Genomic DNA, 22,550 nt, shown 5'->3' on the forward strand with positions numbered 1-22,550 from the left:
GGTGGTGATCCCACAGTGCTGGGCATGGAGGAGTTAATTCCTGCATGGCCAAGGAGAGCACCGTGCTTCCAACCCAGAGCCCCCGCTTCCCCCTCAGCTGAGCTGGCCTTGGGTAGGAAAAAGGTGTTTCCTGTGCATCTGCTGACACAAAGCTCCTGGGGACGTGGCGAGGTGGGACAGTGGCCAGCAGCCCTGCAAAAGCCATCGTAGGTCAGGCTGTGTTGCCATGGGGGACATGGGGACCCCTCCTCTGAGCCCCTGCCAGGGGCTGGCAGTGCCATGGGGTGGCTCATGAGGGTTGAGGCAGGGGGTGGCACTGGACCCCTTGTTTGGGTTGGGGGGACACTGGCTAAAGCAGTTTTGGGGGCGATGGAGGATGGCACAGGGGGAGTGGGGTGACACAGGTGAGATGTTCAGGCAGGTACCAGCCCCTGTGTGGCTGTGCTGAGCCCCTGCATGCCCCTTTCTGTGGTAGGGGATGGCAGCCAGGACCAAAAATAGCCCGGGCAGCAGCATTCCCTGCTCCCCCTCCCTGCCGCACCCCTGACGTCTGGATCGGGGCGCCTCCTCCCACATTTCCTCAGGAAGAAACCCAAGGCTGGAGGGAGGAAGAGGCCGCACCACGGGTGGGACGGGACAGACGGGACAGAGGGACACCAGCGTGGGGCTGGGGAGCTACCGGGACAGGGGCCCTGGTGGAATGGAGAGCGCCCGGCCCATCCTCTGCCTCCAGCTGTGGCTGTGGGTGCAGAGCTCTGCCCAGGAGCTCGATCCTGAGGGCAGGAACGTCTGCAGGTAGGTGCCACGGGGGTCCCCACTCGTGCCCCTCCATCTCCTGGGGCCTCTCAGCAGCCCCAGAGGGTTGTTGTCCATCCCTCCTTCCCCAGGCAGAGATTTTCAGCCTGGCACGGGGTGGGTGCAGAGACCGGGGTGATGCTGGGGGATGTGTTTGGGGGATGTCTGGACATTTGGGGTGCCAGATCCCTTCTCCAGAGTTTGTTTCTCATTCACCCTCTGAGTACAGGGCAATACGGGACCCTTGGCAAAACTCATTATGGGGAAGCTTTGGTGTAACAAACCCCAAAGAGCTTTGGGAGCTGATGTCCCCTGAATTTGTTGCCACGTTGCTTCTCCCATTGTCTCCCATCAACGGTGATACCTTTCATGGCCTTCACTTCAGTTCCTCATTTCTGCACTGCTGCCGAATCTTTGAGCCTCTCCCAGAGCATGGGACACCCGGCACGGGCTCCATGGGGACATTCCCAGCCCACTCGGGCTGCAGCCTCCTAAATTTCCTTCTATTTTTCTGGTTTCCTTCCGGAGCGTTGCCCTGGGGGCCGCGCCGCCTCCTCAGCACTGGGGCAAGGATCGCCTGGCTTTGGCCGAGGCCGTGAAGGCTCCCTGGCCCCCCGGCCCCGGCTGACACCCCCGGTCTCTCCCGCAGGTTCCCGACCGGCCCCGCGTGCTGTCCCGGCTGGAAGCAGGACGGGAGGGCGTGCACGGTCGGTGAGTGATGGATGGGGATGAATCCCAAAGCGTGGTCCCCACGCTCATCCCGGCGGATCCTCGGGGTGCTGGAAGCCCTGCTCTGCTGAAGCGCTGCCACTGGGGTCCTGCCCCGTGGGGACCCCCCAGCTGCTGATGGTGCTGCAGCTGAGCCGGAGGGATGGAGAGGGAATCGGGATGGTGCTTTCCTTGGGAATGCTGTCCCTGCGGGAGGTGGGTGGGTGGCCAGGGGGGTGTGAGCCCAGGCTGGGGGTAGGCAGAGGGTGCTGAATGCCTTTCCTGCCACCACAGCCGTGTGCGAGGGGGAGGACGCCTGCAGGGAGGGCGAGGTGTGCGTGAAACCCGGGCTGTGCCGCTGCAAACCCGGCTTCTTCGGAGCAGACTGCAGCTCCCGTGAGTGCCTCCCCCGCGCTCAGCCCCTGCCATCCCCCTTTAAAGCCAGCCGGGTGCTCGGGGGCTGCCGGGCTTCTCCCCATCCTGGCTGTGTCCTTTCCCCTCGCAGGCTGCCCCTCGCAGTACTGGGGCCACGACTGCAAGCGGAGCTGCCCGTGCCACCCCAACGGGCGCTGCGACCCCGTGAGCGGCCACTGCGCCTGCGACCCCAGCCACTGGGGAGGGCTGTGCCAGTTCCCCTGCCAGTGCGGCCCCCACGGCCGCTGCGACCCCCTGACCGGCGCCTGCCACTGCGAGCCGGGCTGGTGGGCACCCGGCTGCAGGAAGCAATGCCAGTGCAACCCCTCCACCTCGCACTGCGACCCCCTGAGCGGGCTGTGCCGCTGCCTGCCGGGCTGGTGGGGCAGGAGGTGCAGCTTTAAGTGCTCCTGCAACGTGTCGCCCTGCGCGCAGGAGACGGGCAAGTGCGAGTGCCTGGCTGGCTTTTGGGGACCGGCGTGCCAGCGGCGCTGCGACTGCGGGCACGGCTCCTGCAGTCCCGTCACCGGCCACTGCTCCTGCGAGCCCGGCTACCAGGGCAGGAGCTGCCGGGACCCCTGCCCGGCAGGGAAATACGGATCTCAGTGCGTGCACAGGTGAGATGGGGGAGCAGAGGAGGTCCGGCGGGGCTGCAGTCAGATCTTGGCGGGGGGAAGGCACCGCGCCTGTGTCTGTCCCTTTGGCTGGGCAGGGAGATCCATCCTGGGACTGAGCATCATGGGCTGGATGAAGCATCAGTGTTATATCCAAAGAAACGCTTCGTTAATGCCAGCTGAAAGCGTCACCCTAAAATCTGGGCGTCTTTAGTCCCGCTCCCGATGGTGATAAAGCAACGCGTCCCAGCTCAGAATATTCTGTGATTCTGCTTTCCTCCCACCCTCTTGCTACCACAGAGCCTTAGGCACCATTGTATATTTCCCCTTGGTCCAAAATGATGCTCAATGATTTTGCAGGGTGAAACCTGCTTTTTGTAGGGAGAAACCTGCTTTTCGTGGGGTGAAACCTGCTTTTTAGGGTACAAGGGTGGGCGTTGTGACCTCAATGCCTCTCTGCCCACGCAGCTGTGGGAGCTGCAAGCGCAGCCAGCCCTGCTCACCCGTGGATGGCTTCTGCCTGGCCTGCCAGCCTGGCTGGAACGGGACCCTCTGCAAGGATCCCTGTGCTCCCGGATTTCATGGGGAGGGCTGTCTCCAGCTGTGTCCCCGCTGCCAGCACGGGGAGCCCTGTGACCCCCAGACCGGGTCCTGCCTGCGCTGTGATCCCGGCTGGACAGGACCCAGGTATGCCCAGGGTGAGGCCACTGGTCCCTGGGGGTGTCCCTGCTCCGGGGTGCAGGTGCTGATGCTTCACTCTGTTTTGGCAGCTGCAACAGCTCCTGCCCCGTGGGCACCTTTGGTGATGGCTGCCAGTTCCTCTGCCCCGACTGTGTTTCGGGGAACTGTGACCCCATGACAGGAGTTTGCATCTGCCAGGCTGGCTACTGGGGAGACAGGTAATGTCAGGAAAACGCTGGGATAACGCTGGGAGTAGGGCAGGGCTGGAGCCTCGCTCTCTCCAGGGACATTTCCCTCCTTTCCTCTCTTTTCCAGCTGCAATGACACCTGTCCCGAGGGGTATTTTGGAGTGAATTGTTCCTCACCCTGCCAGTGCTCCCGGGGCACCTGCGACCCTGTGCAGGGTGACTGTGTGCTGAGTAAGAAAAACCTCACATTTACTCCTTGGCACTGGGCAAGGGACGGTCCCATCCTCACTGGGGCAGGTGCTGGGGGGCTGGGGTGCATCCTGGTGCCTCCTGGCCCCACAAGGAATTGTCAGCACCTGCTCTCTCCATGCAGGGCTGTTCTATAGGCGTCACAGCCACAGGACATTCCAGACTCAACCCATCTCCTCACACAGGTTTGAAGGACCATGGAGCCCTTGCAGCCGCCATCCTTGTCCCTCTCCTGCTGCTGCTGCTCTGTGTTGCCTGCTGCTGCTGTGGTGCTGGCTCAGCAGATGCCAGAGACAGGTATTTTTTAATATTTTTCAACCTCTGATGCAAAACCCCATCTCCCGTGTCCCTTGATGTCCATCTGTGCTCCGCAGGGCGGCTGTGCCAGACGATGATGTGGTGGCCAGGATGAAGCACCATGTGCAGGGGGTGCTGGCAAACCTCAGCGCTCTCATGCCCTGCTTTAACCTGGGTGCCTCAAAACTTCCCAAAGTCACAGGTAAGCAAAGCAGAGCTGCCAACAGCACTTGCAGAAGTGCTGCACTCTTTGCACTCTCTATCTTGGGGGAAGCCTGAAACCCCTCTTCCCCAAGCACCCTGGGGTGCTCAGGTTCAGATGGGTGTCTTCTCCTCCCCAGTTTCCCATCACGACACGGAAATCCCCTTCAACCCCAGCTTCATCGAGCCACCATCATCTGCGTGGGTTTCAGACAGCTCCTTCTCCTCCTTCGACACAGACAACGAGGGACCCGAGTACTCTGTCCCTCCCAGAGAAGGTGACGCCTGTGGCTGCTCCTCCTCCTCTCTGATCACCTCTGGGCTGCTGGGGTTAATCCTGGCCATCCCAGGGCGATGTGCTTGGCACAGACAGTGTTTATTTCCTTGCCCTTGTTTTCCTGTCTGCAGGGCTGCGTTTGGCCGTGTGCGATGGGACATGCCCAGTGGGGCAACCCCATTTCACAATCTCCTCCCTGGGAAAGGATCCCAGGGACAATCTTGTTGCATCAGCTCCTGTCCCAGCGTCCCCAGTTATGTCCCCGGGCAGGGTGGCAGCTCTGGCAGCCGTAACATGTGTCACTCTGTCCCACAGGCATCCCGCTGCTGGGGGGGGCTGAGCTGCAGGATGGGGCATCCCCCCCCGGCCAGGCGCTCCCGGACCCCTCCGCCTTCGACTCCGAGGACGTCTCGCAGCCCTTCGCCATCCCCCGCACCTCCAGCATCGCCAAGGCCAAGCGACCATCTGTGTCCTTCGCCGAGGGGACAAAATTCGGGGCTGCCGAGACGCCCAGCCCCAGCCGCAAGCCCAAAGCCCCGTGGGGCCCATCCAGGCTGACCCCACCGCCGGGGGATGCGGCGGCCGAGCCCCACAGCGAGCGCCCGGCCAGCGATTGCTACGAGAACCCCGAGCCCCTCAGCAAGGGGGACGAAAGCCACCGGCCATCACCTCGGGCCACCCCCGGGGGACGCCGCAGGGTCGTGTCCAGCACCAGGAACGTGGCCCAGAGAGTGGAAGCGCTGGAAGCAGCTGCGAAATCCTGCAGCTGGGAGGCGAAGGGGAAGGAACCCAATGTCACCACCATCTACATGATGGTGGGAACGGCAGGCCAGGACCACAAGGCAGAGGGGGCTGGCGAGGGACCGGTCCAGGCTGTGCTGAAGCGTCTGGGCAGCTTGCAGAGGGGCAAGTGGGCTGCGAAGGAGGAGCCCAAGGTGAGGAGGAGCATGGAGGCCATCCAGAAACCTCCTCGCCGGGCCCTGGCGCAGCGCAGGGACTCGGAGATCAGCTGCAAGCAGAGGGAGACTGTGCCGGGGGCTCCTGCCGAGTCAGCCCCTGGCAAGCAGCAGCATCCCGCTGCAAAGAGACTGTCCCTCCTCCTTGCATCTCTCTCATCAAAAAACACCAGTGCCCAGGACGGGGCCAGCGAAACCGTGGGTGCCACAGAGAAGGGCAAAAGCCCGGAGTTAGTTGGCAGCCTCGAAAGGAAGAGACAGGCTGCCGCGGAGGAAGAGCCAAAATACGAAAATGTGGCCAGCAGCGGTGCTGATTCGCCCTCCAGCCCCGGCAAAGAGCTGCCGGCCACCCCTCCGGCCACCTGAGCCCTGTGGCTGCTCTGGGGCCTCACTGGGGCCACAGCAGACACAGCCTGTGGGGCTGTGGGGCTTCAGGGCTGATTTCTGCTCCTCCCTGCCCTACCAGCCCCATTTGTGCCTGCACAGCCCCGGGGAACAGCGATGCTCTGGACGCTGTGGTGGCACCCTCAAGTCCCTGTCACCATCAGGGACATTCCCAGTGCAGGGCTGCTGAGTGCTCAGCTGGGAAATGCGTGTACAAAATCCAGCCTCACCCATTCGGTTTTCACCTTTCCCTGTCCCAATTCCAGTAATGCAGCTTGGAGCCTCTTGCTGTAAAGTTGCTTCTCGCTGAAGGGGATTATTTTGTGGAACTGGGCTGAGAAGAGATGATGGGTTGTCACGAGCAGCTTCAGAGAAAATTAATTTTAGCTGCTTATCTCAAAGGGTATCTGGGTCTGCAGGGTTTATCTGTGTGGCTCTGGCTTCTGTGGCAGGCCCTGGCTGCCTTTGCTTCCGCGTGGAAAAGCTCCTGGCAGGACACAGGGTGTAGTGACAGCCTTTTAAACTCCACAAGGTTCCAAGCTGCAGTTCTGCAAACGTGGCAGCTGGGCAGTGACCATCAACCTGTGCACCTGGCGCCATGCTGATAAGGGTGGGAGTTGCCCCGAAAATGGGATTTCCACGGGTGCCCTAAGCTCCTGCCACCTCCCACGCCTCATTCCTGCTGTAAAGGCGGTTGTGATGCCAAAGAGGATTTGCAGTGATCTGGTTTTAGATGTATCTAAGTAGTAGAAGTTTTTTTGTGTATTTTTTCTGTTATTTCACGTGGTGTGAAAGCCTTGGAATGAAAATTAAATGCCCTTAAGGAGATGGGTTTCCCAGTCACCCTTTGAGTCAAAGATACAACCAGGAATATTCTCCAGAGTGTGGAAACTGGCAGCAGCCTTAGGCTTTCTGTTTGGGGTTTTTGTTAAATTTTCTGGCTCTGTTGAATTCTGAATTCTCACTCACTGAGCTGTGCCCTGCACAGAGCCGGACTGAGGTGCAGGAGGAATGTGAGTGAGCTGTGAGTGTCCAGAGCCCCTCTGCTGCAGCCTGCACCTCACACATCATGTGCAGAGCTCCACATGAATCCTTCTAGTCTGGCACTGCTCAGCTGGGGTTCAGGGTTTGGGGTGTTTCAGAAAAGACAGTGGGTTTTGCTTTTTCCCTTTTGCTTTCCACAGGTGCCTCTCCACAGGCATCAAATCCCCATGGTCTGACATGGCTGAAACTTCCAGTTTTGAAGACAGCAAGAAGCACCCTTTCCTGCAGTGGAATCATCTGCTGCTGTGATTATAACATCAGATATTCTGGCATCCAAATAAAACAGCTCATCCTGGCAGGACTGGAGCAGCAGCCTGTTCTGCACGGGCTTGCTTTTGTTTTGACACCGTTTTATGACAGCAGTAGGGACAGTCCCACATTTAATTTATAAGCAGCCATTTTATCCCTAATGGGATGGATATTTTGAGCCTGTGAGCTGAGCAGTGCTATGCCAGAAGTGAACGTCACGTGAGCCAGTTCACTCTGGGTACAGCATGTAAATAGCTGACAACAACCTGACAGCCTTCGCACCGCTCAAACCAGCCTGGTTTGAGAAAACTCTGCTGATGGGAGAACCTTCCATGTCCACGGAGCCAGGATGCTTCCCCTGCCTGAAGATGAAGCATCCTGGCCCTGCTGGGCAGTGAAAGGGAAAGGAGCTGCAGATTTCCAGCATGTGGCGGTCCATGCACACTCCTGCAGCGTGGCTGCGCTGGCGTCTGCGTGCTGGGGATGCTTCTGTCGGCTGTGCCGGGGGTTTAGTTCTGGATGTGGGAAGTCTGCAAGGCAGAGCAGGCAGGTGAGGGAGGGGGAAATCTCTTCCCAGTCTGGACCTCTGACTTTGCAAAGCTGCTGCAGTGTTTGGAAGGCAGGCAGTGGGAAGGGATCCGTGTGCAGGTGCTGTCTGTGAGCAGAGAGGTGTCTGTGTGCTCTGCTGGGGTAGGAACAGAGGCTGGAGCTGTTCCTGGGGTCTGTCCTTGTCATCCTGTTAGCCTTGTCATCTCTCCTTTCCAAACTGCCCAAGGCTTTGGAAAGCACCACATCATTTACCCCAGTGGCTGTGCCAGAGCAGGAGCTGTCACTTCCCTTCCAGCCTAAACTCATTCCTGGCCAGTTTCTAAAAACATGTCAGTGCTGTTCTTAGGCTTCACTTTATTTTTTTTGTCCCCATGCTGTTTACTCAGTCCCTGGGGTATTTATAGCTGGCCGTGGATCACCTGATAGCTTCTTTTCTCCTTCTAGGATAGGAAAACTGAGCCCCCTCTGCTCTTGCTGTGGCAAAGGGTTCCTGTGACCCCAAACAGCCTCCGAACCCTCCTCATGCTCCTCCTTGTCACAGTTTGTGTTTGTTGGACACAGCAGACAGGTCTGGGTGCTGAGGTCTCCTGGGTCTCGTGCTGTCTCAGCCTTCCTCTACCTCTGTTAAACACCTGGCACCGATCCAGGCTGCCTTGTTTTCTTTGGGCTTTTTGTTTGTTTGTTTGCATTGGCTTAAATCCACTTTCCAGCTGTTGAAACGTTTGACCCTTCTCCCACAGCCAAGGCTGAGGAGTTTCCTCTTCCCGCCCACCACAGGGATGGAGTGGTGGGGACACGTCCGTCTGTCTGGGGCCCTCTGCTTCCTCTGGGGTGTTTACCTGCCACAAATGCTGTTTTCACCTCCTTTGGCTGAGAAAATATCCCCTGTAAAGATTCTAGGGATTCGTGGCCACATCCTGTGACCCAGAACCTCACTAATGATTTATGGAAGATCTAGAAATACCTCAGAGGAATGCTCTGAAAAATAATTTAACAGAAAAAAGAGGGCAGAGCTCTGGTGAAGTCAGACATGAAACTGATTTGTAATGATATTACTTTTATTTCATGAAACTGGGCTGCATCCCCAGCAGTGTGACCAACAGGTTTGAGGGGATTTTCCCCCTTTACTCATCTGAGATCCCACCTGGAGTGTTGTGTCCAGCTGTGAGGATTCTGACAAAAAAAGGACAGGGATGTGTTGGAGTGAGTCCAGAGGGAGCTACAATTATGATCAGAGGCTGGAGCAGCTCTGCTATGGACAGGCTGAGGGAGTTTTGAGTGCTCAGACTGCAGAAGGGTGAAGGAAGACTTTATAGCTCTTCCAGTGCTTAAAGGGGATCCAAGAGAGCCGGAGAGGGACATTGGAAAAGGGATGGAGTGACAGGACAAGGGGGAATGGCTGATAGAGGGTAGGGTTAGACTGGATATGGGGAAGAAATTCTTTGTGCCAAAGCCCTGGCAGAGGCTGTGCACAGAAGCTGTGGCTGTCTCACCCCTGGAACTGTCCAAGGCCAGGGTGGATGGGGCTTGGAGCAACCTGGTCTGCTGGAAGGTGTCCCTGCCCATGCCAGGGGGTGGAATGGGATGATCTTTTAGGTACCTTCCAACCCAAACCTTTCTGTGACTCTTTAATTGAGCTGTATCGTGGGCTGGGGTGTCTCGAGGGCTCATTGCCCCTGTCCAGCTGTGCCGTCAGGGTGTTCAGCCATGAGGCTGTGCGGGATGCCTGCTCCCAAAATGCCCTTTTAATGGGGTGGAGCAGCTTCTCTGGCGTCTCTCCTTGAGGAGGACGGGCAGACTTCGCAGGACGGATCCGGTGCCCGTAGCCACAGCAGATGAGCAATGCCGCGGGCGCTGTTCCCGACACGGCTCCCTGTGTGAGACAGCCGGGGCTGTCCTCACAGCGCGGTGCGGCTCCCGCGGCTGCCGCCCGGGGCCGGCGGAGAGCGGCGGAGAGCGGCAGCGAACCCCGCGGGGCGCTCCCCGCACCGCGCCGGGCGGGGGAGCCGCATCACCTCCCGCCGCCCATCCCGTCCTGGTCGCTTTTTCCCTTGTGTGTCTGTGTGTGTGTGTCCCACTCGACCCCGTGCCCAGCCCCGGGTGTCCCGCCCGGGTGTGTGCGGCTGTCCCGGGAGAGCCCAGGTGCAGCCCGGGCCGGGGTACCGGGGCATACGGGAGGAGAGGGGGATCGGGGAGGGGTACCCGCATACCGGGAGGGGTCCCGGGGGATATCTAGGCGTACCGCGGGAATCCCGGAGGGGAAAAATATATGGGGATGGCTGTGGGTGGGAGGTACATGGGGGAGATATCTGGGGATACTGCGGGAAGAAATGGGGTGGTTACCGGGAGAAGATATCGGGGAGTACCGTGGGATCTCACGAGAAGATACTGGGGGGTCCCGTGAGGAGATATCGGGAGGATCCGGGGGGATATCGAGAGTATCCCCTGGAGATCCCGGGAAGAGATACCGGGGGAATACTGGGGGACGATACCGGGGGGGGTCCCCCGGAGATCCTCTGGGGATCTGGGGGGGTCCCGTGAGGGGTCCCGGAGGGGTCCCGTGAGGCGGGGGGGGGGGGGCGCGAACCGGCACGTGCCCCAGCGGCAGCGGCGCGCGCGGCCATTGGCTGAGGCGGCGGCCAATCAGCGGGCGCGCCTGTTTTGCTTGGGAGGGCGGATAAAAAGCCCGGGTGGGACCGCGGCGGAGCGGAGCGGGCGCGGCACGGGCGGTGAGCTGGGCCCGGCACCGGGCATGGCGGGGGGACCGCACCGGGAGTTGCCCTGGGGCTGCGGGGGCTCCCCGGGCGGCGTGGGGTTTGCGAGGCAGTGGGGCGGTGGGAAGGGAGGGGATGCGTGGGGGGCATCGGGGGATTCTCGCGTGGGAGTGGCAGGCGGCGGAGAGGGGATGGGGAGGGAGAGCGTGGGTGGGGGGCTCTGGGGCGTGGGGGATGCAGCGGGGGTGATGTGGGGAGTGGGCTGTGCTGGGGACACTGGGGGGCGGCTGGCAGCGGGGACAGCGGGCTGCAGCTCCTGTCGCAGAGAGAATGGCTGGGCTGGCCAAGGATACCGGGGCTGGGGAGGGGGCAGCGGGTGCAGGGATGAGGAAGAGGAGGAGGTGATGGAGGAAATGCGTTGTGGGCTGTGCTGGGTCAGCGGGCCTGCGCTGTGGGTGGGGGGGTTTGGGGGGACTGCAGGCTGGCTTGCGGGGCAGGGGGCTCTGAACCGGCTTCTGTGGCTGGAAGGGGGCTGTGACCTCCAGGCATCGCTGCAGGGAGCTGGGTCAGACCCGACAAAGCACCCCGTGCTGGGGTCCCTCCAGTGAGGGAAGCTGTCCTGGCTGGGTGCGTGGCCAGCTGCTTTCCCCACAGCGCGGGCTGAGGTGTGCCTGGGCTGGGAAAAGCCTCAGCTTGGCTCCAAGGGCCACCTGCCTTGTGACACTCCCTTGGACAGGCGTGTTCCCAAATTTGCTCGCTCCCGGGCCCCCAGGGACCGGGACAAGTGGAGCTGGATGCAGTTAATGCAGCTCCAGCATCTGGGGCAGCCTGGAGAAGCCACTGAGCTGAGGTGTCTCCCAGCTGGTTGGTGTGTCAGGCAACAAAAAATGCACCTTGGTGAGCCATTGGTGGCATGAACTGCATTTATAGAACCCTCATGCACCTTCCAGAGCAGGTCTGTGCTTTTGCTTGGGGCAGAGCAGAGCTGGTGGGTCTCTGAAGCCACCTCTGGGGATGTGGGGCTGTGTCCCCAATCCCAGCCCCTGCCTGATGGGGAGATCGGGGTGCTGCATGCAGCCCCCTTGCCCTGGCATTTATTCCCCCCGAGCCTCACCAATGAGCTACCTGCCCGTGTTTGCTGTATTTTCATACCTATTGCTCGGGAAGTGGAACAGAGTCCTTGAGCAGAGCCCCGTGTGGCTCAAAATGAGCACCTGAGGGGCTCTTCAAGGGCACCTGTGCCTTCCCCCATCCCTCGGGGTCGCTTGGCAAGCTGGCACCTGCAAAAACCAGTTCTGCACCTGAGTGCCTGGTGTTCAGCAGGCAGCTTTGCCTGGGTGCTAGCAGGGAGATTCCTTAAACCACGGGTTTTTTTCATGCTTCTTGAGCAGCGTGTGCTTTCTGTGTAGACTCACTGGATGTTGCTCCCTGCAGGTTGAGGCTCTGAAGGAGGCCATCCCCATCAGGCAGCCATGGCCCCCACGCTGGCCACAGCGCACCGGCGGCGCTGGTGGATGGCGTTCACAGCCATCATTGAGAACCTGCTCTTCTCCGCCGTCCTGCTGGGCTGGGGGTCCCTGCTCATCATGCTGAAGGCAGAAGGGTTTTATTCCTACCTGTGCTACGGGTTAGGTAAGGATGCTTTGGCCTCGTGTGTGGATAAGTTGCTGCTGAGGTTTGCTGGGGTAGTTCTCTGTTTTAGGGTGGTGTGGAGCTGGTTGGAGGAGGGCTGAGCTCCCATGTCAATCCCAGGAGAGAAGGAAGGAATTTGTGCTTCTTCCTGAAACCAGTGGCATCCTTGTGATGGTGCAGTGTGCCTGTAGGTGCTGTTGCTTTGTAGGGTGATTGGAAAAAGGCATTTTAAAAAGGTTAGAACTTTTCTGGGTGGCTTTTTATACTTGGCCACGACTCCTTCCTCAGCAAGGGAAGGCTGGATGGGTTCTGCAGAATAATGATTTGAGGGGCGGGTGTCCTGAGTTTATAAGATGAACTTTGTCCTTAGTGGTGAGAAAACAAGGAGCATGGGTGCCAATAATATCAGGGCAGTCTGATGCTGCTGTTGAGGAGGATTTGCAGAATTAAATACTACTGATTGTTCCTCTCCTTGAAGCACCCAGTATGTGTTCAAACCAGGCTGTGTTTCAGTGAGGGTTTGAGATTTACCCTCTGCCCCAGCCAGAAGTGACAGTCCCTCTTGCAGACACAGCCTGGAAGAGGAGAGGTAGTGGTGTGGGAATGATAATGCTGGGAAAACAGCCTGGAGGTGGGCATCTATCCCCAGCCTGGGCATGGAGAGAATTGTGCATCCCACAGTGTGTTTGGGTGGTCAGTGGGGTTAAAAGGAGCCCGAGGGTAAAGGTGTGGTGTGGATTTGGAAAGCTGCTGGGTGACTGAGGGTTTGCATGTGCTCAGAGAAGGGAAGGGTGGAGTGAAGAGGGGTAGTTTGTGCTCTCTCCAGAGATGTGTGATGGAGACTGAGATTGGATCAGCCCATTTGGGGCTGGTGGAGGAAGCAGTTTGTGAAAAGAGTTAGATATCAGTGCATGGACCCTCAGTGAGTAATGGCTGAGAATGGTGGGGAAAACTGAGGTGTGGGGAAACAAAGTCCAGACAAAGGTACCTGTGAATAGCTGTGATGGTACTTTGGGTTTTGCTCATTCATCAGCTGCTTATCTCCCCTGCTTTGTGTACCAGGGCCTTGGGTTGGTGCGAACGTGCACGTGTTTGAGTTTATCAGCTGCAGTTTGGCAGCTCCATCTCCATCCTGTGCTCTGCTCTTGGGGCAGTTCTCCCAAGTGTCCGTGTCACTGGGGTACCCAGGAGCATTCCTATGTATGAGGAAGACTCCCAGTGCCTGGAGACCCTGCAGGACTTTTGTTCAAGGCTGCTGTGTTCTCTCCACATCACTAAGACTTTGTCACAGGCCTGTGTAAGAGATCACATTAAACCCATCAGGTGGAGGCTTTCTGCCACTCCGATAAAGCACACAGGAGCTGATAAGCAAATGCTGACTGTCTCTGTGAGCAAGGCATTTGCCTGTCTGCTTCCTGAGATGTGCTCTGCTGACAAGAACTTCACTTGGGGCCCACCTCGTGCTCTTTGCCTTGACTGCTTTCAGTTTGTCCCAAATCTGTGAGGTTCACCTCGGTTTTTCACAATCTGTGGCTTTTCTGGCTCTCCCCATGGGAGTGCCCATGCCCACAGACCACAGGGAAGATGCAAATGTTTGGACTGCTGTGAAATTGCTGCCCCGGGGGCAACTGCTCCCTCTCAGTGGCCAACCTGTGCCCTGAGGCAAGAAAGCTTAATCCCTGAGAAGAAAAATTTGTGTAGTCAAATGTTCTCATTGTCCTCAAATATCTGGCCATCACTTCTGAGCTCTGTGATGGCTTGTGATGAGGTGGGGACATTCACCCATGCTGACTCACTTTCCTTTCTCTGGTTTTGTCCTGCTGTAAGAGTTTTGTGGGGGAGACTCCTGGCTCCAAGTGTGTGGAGACTCTCAATGACCAGCCCCAAAATGAGTTTTCCCTTTGCTGGCACTAGGGTGACCCAGTGTTTGCCTTTTTCAGTGTAACCTATTGAATCCTGCAGCCAATTTGGCTGGAGGATTGGTGCAAACAAATCATGACTAGTAGCCTTTGGGCACTTGTTGTTCCTAATGCTGCTGTGGGCATGTAAGTATTGCAAAGAAAAAAAATAGAATTTTCCTAATGAGCCAAAGGTTCTTGGCAGGGCTTTCAGTTTGTCAGCAAAAGCTCTTGCACTTTGTGATGCTTTCCAATGACAGGCAAAACTAGACCTTGTCCCTTCTGCAGGCTCTTCTCTGAAGGTAACAGCAGCTGCCCAGAAAGTGCTGCAGTTCATGGAGGATTCCTTGTCTTCCTGTCAAATCCCTCACTTTCCTTGCTTGCCCTTGGCTCCTCATGTTGGATTTTACTCAGCTTTTGTACAAATGTGGGGTCCAATAGACTCAACTCTGTAACCTGAGGGTGGAGATGGACACCTGGGGGGAAAAAAAATCCAAAATAACAAAATATTTTTAGAACAGTTGTGCAACAGGGCTGGAGTGGGGGGTTGTACCCGTTGGGCCACCTCCTGAGAGGTATGTTTGAAATTCGCTGACAAGGAGCCTGGTAGCAGCACTTTGTTCCCATTTTAATTTTACTACACTACTACTTGGCCTTTAACCAACTGAAGCAGCATCTTTTAGTCTGTGCAAGTGCTGACTCCACAGTCTTTATCACGGTCCTGGGCCTTATCAGCTCTTGGGGAATTTGATCAGTCCAGGGTCTTGCCTTGCTATGATGTTTCTGGGATTGGGAAGCTGAACACTTGGGTCTGAAACATGCTAAAAAGCAGAAAAGTGTCCTGAACTTGATAATCTGCTCACAAAGAGCAGAGATAAGGGGCACAGAGGGCTTTCCTCTAAGACAGGGCTGCAGAATACCAAAGGGATGATAAGCTAATTCACTTACAGTGCGTTAAGGAGCCCTGGCATGGTCACAGGGGGCAGGTGCTGCCTTACAGCTCTTTTCCCTCATTTATCTGAGCTCTGGGTGTGGAACTTGCAGTCTGAAGTCCCTCACAATCCGGGGAGATACGACAACTACAATTTGTGGAAGGGCTGCACGCGTGAGGCTGTAAACAGGAAAAGTGTAAAGGTGGTAAATATTCGATTTGTACAGGAAACACGCTGTGCTGATCAGCAGCTGTCGTGGGAAGGTGCTGGCTGAGAGCAGCTGCAAAATGAAACCACAGCTGGGGAGGGAAGGGGAGTTTCACTGAGACTGTGCCTTGGTCATATGAAGCTTTCAGGCGCCCTGAGAGGGGGTCCTGGAAGTGCAAGTGGAAGGGCAGGGAAATCCAAATAAATCGCTTTTGCAGTGGTACAAAGCAAGAACATCTCCTCCCAGTTCCCAGAACTATGACACCATCCTGAAAAGAGAAAACATGTTCTTATGTGGGCAGACTGCAGAATCAGTTGTTTGCACATGTCTTTCAGTGTGCTATTTTTTTAAACCAATACTCCCAGTTCTTTGCCCTTGATTTGTCTTTTTTTTCCCTCCTTTTTTTTCCCCCCTTTTTCTATAAAAAAGAGTGGAGGAAGATGAGGGTGTGCAGGCTGTGACAGAGCTATTGTCAGGGTGGCTGGGGGGGTGCCTTTCCTGTTTGACTCAGTCTGATCCATGAAATAAGATGAAAGGAAAGCTGCTCTCTGCCATCTGAGATGGCAGTCACTCCTGGAAAAGCCAGACTCGTTCCTCTGGTAATGTGGTGTGTGTGTGTGCCTGGGACTTGAAGAGGTCAGTAAAGAGCAGTTAATGATTGATCCTTTCCTGAAACCTGCAGCACTTCATTTGGGAGAAAGGATGGCTTTGAATGTTCCAGCCTGAACAAATCCCAGCGATGATCTTGGCATAAATGATTACCCAGGCAGCCTTCTCCTCACCTAAGCTGTCATTCTTTAAATAGTAACTTGAACTACTAATTGGGCAGTAGAAATCCTGCTGCTTGTGTGGGGAGTGCTGTAAAAATAGGCAGCAGTGTTCCTGTAATTGCTGGTAAAGACTTGTAGCTTCTGCTAGCTTGTCAGTGAGGCAGCAGTGAGTGAGCACAGCCTCTTGCTGCTGCCTTGCCCGGGTGTCACACCTCGAGTGCTGCATGCAGGTGGACTTGGCAAGAGGATTTGGGGAGGGCAGCACTGTGGGCACAGAGCCAGTCCTTCCCCAGAGCAGTTTTCCAGATGGAGCCAGGCACGTAGGAGATTTTCCCGGGAGTGTGGCATGCACCGATCTGGAACGGGATCTGAGCTGTGATTGAGGGGAAGCTGCTGTTTGCTGTAACCAGGTGCATTAGGTAGGTGAGTAGTTAGGCAGGTTCTCTGCCCATTAAACCCCTCCTAGCTACATGTCCTGTGCTGCCACTCGCTGTCCTGTGCCAAGGAGCTGCTGGCACCCGAATCTGCTTGCGGATGAGACGGCTCTTGGCTGGACCTTGTGCCTGCTGCACACACCTGCAGCCCCTCCAAAATGTTCTATTTATGGAGGTGGCTCAAAGGATCAGGGGATGTCAGGGTGCCAAGGGCTGCTGGAATCATTTCCATTGCGCCTCAGTAGATCTTCTCCTGTTGCTCAGGGGGTGCTTCTATTTTCACAAACAATTTGTATTTTCACATAGCGCTGTTGCCTGGCCCCTCCTTGGAGCTGGCAGCGAGCAGCTGTAAACAAGGTGGTTGGTACAGGTAGGGAATGAAGTTTGGTGTCCCATTCCCAGCCTTCCAGTGTTCAGAGAGGGGTAAATTTCTTTGCTGTTTCTGAGCTGTGTCCTCGTCAACTCATGCACGTTTGTCATGGGGGGAGGCCAGCAGGTGTGTGCTGTGCGAGCTCCGTGGGGACAGGCAGCAGCTGAACACATCAAACTGTGAACAGGAATTTGTATTCTTCAGCTTTAAAGGCTGAGTATTTCTCTTTGGAGATCTCTTTGTGGGGAGGGTTACCCAGGCTTTAACATGTGCAGCCACAAGTTATAAGGTCACTGTGCTGTTCGTGTCCCTCCACCCTCCTTCCACTCATCAGCTGAGCTATCTCTGGAGAGTGCTGACACAGGGAAACTGCTACTACTTTGTCAATTCCCCTCCCTCCTCTCCTTGTTTTCCCGAGTTTCACCTCTCACCCACATCTGTTTCCTATGAATTTATCATTGTGGAGAGCCCAAAAGCCTCGATGCTGTGGGTGAAAACTGCAGAGAGCCTCCCAAAGTCTGTCCAGGACTGATTTCTAAGGATGTGAGTCGGGTGCTGCAGAGCTTCCCTCCTTGCAGAGGAGCTGCTGGTGGCACATGTGACATTTTGGGGATATTTGTTGCTTACTCTGGCTATCCTTGACTAACAGGACAAGAGAAAGGGCAGATTAAGTTATCAATCAGGAACACATGGCAGTGGAAGGGAACACAGGCAGTTTGAAACCATCTTAGCAAAGATGTTGGTTGGGAGTAATGGGGAGAAATGCCCCTGCCCTCCCTGGAGTGCTGGGAGGAGACAGGGGCAGCTCCAAGGCCTCAGATATCAGTGCCTGAATTCCTGCTGGTACCTGATGGCAGGAAGGTGGAGCAAGGTTTGTTTGCAGTGGACACAAAGCTGGGAGGGTGGTTTAGGGCAGCTGGGAGGGCCAGGCTGAAACCAGTAACTGTAGAGGAGCTGAGGCTTGGGTAGAAGGGAGGGAAGAAGGGAGGGGCTGTGTTACCTCCAGAGATAACACAGAGCAGCCAAGGGGATCTCCCCCATCAGCCACAGCAAGCAGTGAATGGGAATTCACTTGTAGGGCTCACATCCATGAGGGATTCCTGCTAATTAACTAAACCAACCAGAGCTCGCTGGGAATCTCCAGCCTCCACTTCATGCTGGTGGTTATGTCGATGACTTCTCTCTCAGTTCCTCCTTTAGTATTGAACTGTGTCAGATCAATTATTAAATATGAAGGAGAGTGTTTTATATCACTGGCTGGCAGCAGCAGCAAGAGAGCAAGTGCTTTGTCATAGCAGCAAAGGTTTCAGATAAGTGTTGGGAGAAGGAGAGCTGAAGTGCTCTGGAGCTGTGAGTTAATGGAAGTCTTGAAGGCACACAACTCACTCGAGGAGTTGTAAGCAGCCTTGGGATAGACATGTAATAGGAGAAGGGTTGACATGAGGCAGTAAAAGGGAACTTCTTTCCTTTTTTTATTTTAACTGTCCTGTTTCTGTCTTGGTTACACAACGTGGGCTCTGTTCAGTGTGGGAATTTGCATGCAGAGTTCCTCATGCCAAGGGCAAGAACAGAAAGCTGGGTATATAATTGTTTTGTGTGACCTAAACCTGTTTTGAAAGAATAGAAAATGCTGATTATGGGGCAGGAGTTAAAGATGCATCAATCCTTTTAAAAAAACTAGAGAAGGCAGGTGAGCTGCCAACCCCCGGGGGAACAGGGTAGTTAAATCCAGGAAGGGTTTTTCAGAGCCAGGGCAGTCAAAGCAGGGTGGCTACTGCAAAGCCATTCTTCATCCTGATGCCTGCAGTGAGGGTAGGAAGCTTTTCATTTGAGCAGGCTGTTGCTCAGTGCCAGGCCTTGCCAGCCTGATGTCTGGAACCAAAATAACAGATTTGGCTGTAGCTGTCGTTAGTTTTGTTTGGGAAAAGATCTCAGAGAACATGACAGCTGTAGATTAGGAGGACCTTATTTTTGTATCCCTTCGGGTCTGGCTGGGTTTAGTCTCCTGTAATTGCCAGGCCCTTGCTGTATAGTTGTTTTAATAAATGAATGAATCTCCATGCTTAGGTTTTACCCTGCTGCTGCATGGGATGCCTATCTCCTGGTTGCTTTTTCCTGCTCTAAGCAGAGCTCATCAGGTTTCCCTCACCCTTCTGCTTCTCCATTTCTCACTGATTAGAATAAAAACTGGACTCTGGAGGGCTTATGCCCAGCTTTTCCCTTCCCTTCTTCCTGCTTCAAGCCTGATCCTGACGCACTGTCCTCTCTCACCCCATGCAGAGACCACAACCAACAGCTCTGAGCTGGAGAACAGCACAGCTTCAGAGCACAAATGGCCTTCCTGCAATGCCCAGGATGAAATGCTGAACTTGGCCTTCACCATCGGCTCCTTCCTGCTCAGTGCCATCACACTGCCCTTGGGAATTGTCATGGACAAGTATGGCCCCCGCAAGCTGCGGCTGCTGGGCAGGTGGGTGTGCAGGGCTCCAGGGGTGGGCTGAGGGCTCAGTTTCCACCCTGTCTGGGTGCTGTGCATGTTGTGGGATCCCTGCAGCCTTGGGAAGCATCTGGGGAATGGGGCTGGGATCTGCACAGGACAGCAGAGCAGCTCTGGGGTGATTTCAGCCAGCACAGTGAATTGCTCCATAAGGGAAGGGCCTGGAACTCCGTGTCCACACTTCAGCTCTCCAGTGCTGCTCTGTGATCCCTGTCCAGATGGAGCCTGGAGGAAGAGCAGAGTCATTTGTGAGTCAGGGAGGGTAGCTTTCTCCTTGGGCTGGGAGCTATGTCCTGAGAGGCACAAAACCAAGATGTTACATCATTGTTTGCAGGCTGGGGAGTTAACTTGGGGATAAACATGTCCCGTTGCCTTCCCCAGGGCCCTTCTCTTCCGTGTGGTGTGTGCTGCTTTCTGCCTCAAACAGCGAGGTTGTCAACTGCTTCTGTCATTGGCACATTGGGATTAGGGACTTTTGGGATCAGTGGGCTCCAGCAGTGTTCTAACTGTCACAATTTTAATGCAGTGAACTTGGTTAGAAACCCAACTGGCCTGTGGGCAGAGTGGGAAAAACAGGGCAAGTCTCTGAGTCAGACCACACCAGAGAGGAGTTGAGTGCTGGGGCTCAGGACAAAGGCTGCTGCTGCTGCCTTTGGTCACCCTGAGGTGAGGGCTGGAAAAACTCTCTGCTGGAAAACCAGTGGGAATTGGGTCCAGACAGAGCTGCGTCAGTGCTGGGAGGAAAGGTTCCTGCCCCAGCCCTTGTGCAAGGCTTGCCTGTAATACTTGTTTGCCAGTAATATTTGGGTATTTCCCTGGATTATTCTTTCCAAATTGCCAGCTTCCCTCCCTCTAACAGAAATTGCCCTGTGAGGTGCTGAGGAGGTGGAAGCAGCTGTAACTTACTGTGGGTAAGGCTGTTTGTGAGAAACTCATGGCTCTGGTTCCCTTTCAGTGCCTGCTTTGCTGTGTCCTGCGTGCTGATTGCATACGGTGCCAGTAACCCAGACTGTAAGTTGGCATCTTTCTGCTGAGCTGGGAGCATTTCAGGGCTGTGGTTTGGGGTTTTTAGGGAAGCAAAGTTCAAACTGTCACCCTCCAGTGCTGTACTGGGGTCTTGCTGGGGACACAAGCCAAGCAATCTGCCAGCCTGAGGGAGCCAAGTGGCTCTGGGGAGGGCTGGTGTTTCACAACACCAAGTGGAGACTGTAGCAAGGGCCAAATGTCTGGGATATCCAGGTCTCAGCTTTGTGTTTGAGCAAGGCCAGATCCTGTAAAGGTGCAATTCCAAATGGCTTTTTTAGGGTTGGGAAATGAGTAACAGCACACAATTGGCTTTTTTGCCAGAGGTGGATGGAGCTTGCTCCTCAAGAGCAGATAGTGAGATGACACTTTGGATTGTTTGTTCAAGTAAATCTTCCTTTTAAGATGCATCAGACTGGCTGCATCAGCAAGTCTGTGCATTAGAAAAAAGGAACCCTTCCCTCCCATCCTGAGCTCTGTCTTGGAGAAGAGCCCTGTCCCTCCCAGCCTGTGTGGCTGGGGAGATGGGTGCTGGGTCAGGAACAGCATGATATGTCCTGAGGGTGTTGATCCACTGTGGTTTTCACATGTCAGGACCAAAGCCTTCAGGGCTCTGTCTCCTTTCCCTCTGCACTGCAGTGTGAGCTGAGGGCAGGTTTTTTATTGTTGCAGCTCTGTCTGTGCTGATATTCATTGCCCTGGCTCTGAATGGCTTTGGTGGGATGTGCATGACCTTCACATCACTCACGGTAAGTGAAGAGTTACTACCTGACTGTTTTATCCCTTGCTGTGGCTGTGAGCTGGGCTGGCAGGCAAGAACAAAGTGGATCTTCTGCCTGTGGCTTGAATAGCACGTGTTTGTGTTTGGTACAAAGGGTCAGTCACCCTTGGGAGCGAGTCCTTGGTTGTTGTTCTAAAGCTTGTTTTCCCCAATCCTTTTTTTTTTTTCCACCTGCCCTTTGTATCTCAGGTGAAGGTGGGGGGAAAAAAGGAAGTGTTTTTGTCTAGGACTCATAATGTGCCTGTACATGCAGCGCTCAGCTACTTGGCACAGGCTGGACGTGTGTTTGCACTGGATTTAGCATTGACATAGTGCAGGAAGAATCAGCAGGGCACAAACCCTTGCAGCTGGGTATGACCAGCTTTATGCAAGCACAGTTTGCATCTTGCCCCAGGAACATGGTTCTTCTTGATCACAGAAGGTTTTGCTCTTCAGAAGGGTGAGAGTCCCTCACAGGTTTCCTTAGAAATGCTGCTGTTGGGTGTGCACAGCCCATTTGGGTACGTTCAGGATTGTATGGAAAGCTTTGGTCAACAACTGTCAGCTGGATCTCTGTGTTTTGGGGTTCTTTCTGCCTGGAGGCAGAAGCAGTATCATTCTCCAAATAACTGCTTTATTTTCTGCCTCATTACCCTGATTGTTGTCAGTGTGGCTCAAACAGAGCTGGGTGGAAAGTCGCCCAGAAAACAAGCCTGGGAAGCACCGATTTTTTTTTTTTTTTTTTTTTTTTTTTTTTTTTTTTTCTTCTTGAGCTGTGGTTGAAAACTTTCAGATTTGGACAGCACTATCTTGAACTTGCTGTTGAAGTGACACTTCCTGTTAAAGTTATCTCTCATTTAACAGGGCTTAGACACTGGCTGAAGTCCTGAGACCTAAATTTGGCAGAAACTTGCTTTATAGAGCACTCTGTGTACTGTGGTTCTGCTGCTGCTGTTGTTGCTTTCATATATTCAAAGCTTTCAGAACTCTGTGCAGATGTTGCCCTCTCCTATATGTGGTGTTCTTCACTGGAAGCCTTGGCTGTGACCCCAAGGAACTGTGGGGCAAATGTCATCCTGCTTCAAATAAAAGCAAGGAAGAGAGGAGCACACCTGTAGTGCTGTGGGAGAGGAGAGGATTCCCATCCTGCTGCTGCCAGCATTGATTATTGTCCCTCTGGGTGGTTAAGGGGTCACAGATCATTTTAGAACCACTGCTGATGATAGGAGTGAGGGCAGGATAGGGCAGGAATAGATGGGGTTTGCTGTGCTGTGGCTTTTAGCAGCAGAAGTAAGCAAAGCCACTTATTAGTGCCCTCATTAGTGATCCAGTTCTGCAGTGCCAACAAAGAGCAGCAGCAGAAAAAAGGTCAGATCTTCCAAGAGGAGATCCAAGCCTGGAGGAGGTCTGAAGGAGGCAGTGATGTTGTGAGGTCGCACAGATGCCTCAGGTGCAGCCCATCCCCTCAGCGAGTTCTGCAAAGAGCTGGGATGGCTTCAGCCTGACTTCTCCAGTCCACAGGCAGGTGTAGCTGCCTGTGCAGCTGCACAGAGCATTTTGGTACCTGGGGCGTGTGAACGTGATCAAAAATAGGTTAAGTGGGAGGGAAACACTTCTTCACCCGCAGCACAGCCTGCTGCCTGTTAGAACCAGCTGTATTTTGGTTGTTGGCAGCTTACAGCTTTATCCTTCTGCCTGCAAGCTGC

At 55.2% G+C, this 22,550-nt stretch overlaps 2 protein-coding genes across 2 annotated transcripts in view; both read left to right on the plus strand.

Annotated features, from left to right (window-relative positions):
• The first annotated feature begins 654 nt into the window (after positions 1–654).
• On the plus strand, positions 655–7,643 carry SCARF1 (scavenger receptor class F member 1). Its single transcript, XM_014255133.2, has 11 exons — positions 655–795; positions 1,445–1,506; positions 1,798–1,899; positions 2,009–2,534; positions 3,000–3,218; positions 3,302–3,430; positions 3,528–3,631; positions 3,835–3,946; positions 4,024–4,148; positions 4,288–4,425; positions 4,740–7,643. Exons 1-11 carry the CDS (start codon positions 701–703, stop codon positions 5,744–5,746), a joined length of 2,619 nt encoding a protein of 872 aa, XP_014110608.2. The 5' UTR covers positions 655–700; the 3' UTR covers positions 5,747–7,643.
• Positions 7,644–11,754: 4,111 nt separating this feature from the next.
• Positions 11,755–22,550, plus strand: part of SLC43A2 (solute carrier family 43 member 2) — a 30,129-nt gene continuing 19,333 nt past the window's right edge. Inside the window, exons 1-4 of the mRNA XM_005525798.3 lie at positions 11,755–11,952; positions 18,845–19,034; positions 20,017–20,072; positions 20,757–20,833. Coding sequence (XP_005525855.1) covers positions 11,793–11,952; positions 18,845–19,034; positions 20,017–20,072; positions 20,757–20,833 — 483 coding nt within the window. The 5' untranslated portion in view covers positions 11,755–11,792. The remainder of the gene's footprint in view (positions 11,953–18,844; positions 19,035–20,016; positions 20,073–20,756; positions 20,834–22,550) is intronic.

The sequence above is a fragment of the Pseudopodoces humilis genome, chromosome 23 (genome assembly GCF_049639895.1).
Source record: "Pseudopodoces humilis isolate 2021_Gansu_Grassland_sample_001 chromosome 23, ASM4963989v1, whole genome shotgun sequence".
In the NCBI taxonomy this organism is placed as follows: Eukaryota; Metazoa; Chordata; class Aves; order Passeriformes; family Paridae; genus Pseudopodoces; species Pseudopodoces humilis.

What these genes read in the sequence shown, in the direction of transcription:
- SCARF1 (XM_014255133.2), top strand. Translation starts at nt 701, where the DNA reads ATGGAGAGCGCCCGGCCCATCCTCTGCCTCCAGCTGTGGCTGTGGGTG. An exon ending in GAGGGCAGGAACGTCTGCAG is followed by an intron (nt 796 to 1,444) that starts GTAGGTGCCACG and finishes TCTCTCCCGCAG; the next exon opens with GTTCCCGACCGGCCCCGCGT. An exon ending in GCTGGCTACTGGGGAGACAG is followed by an intron (nt 3,431 to 3,527) that starts GTAATGTCAGGA and finishes TCTCTTTTCCAG; the next exon opens with CTGCAATGACACCTGTCCCG.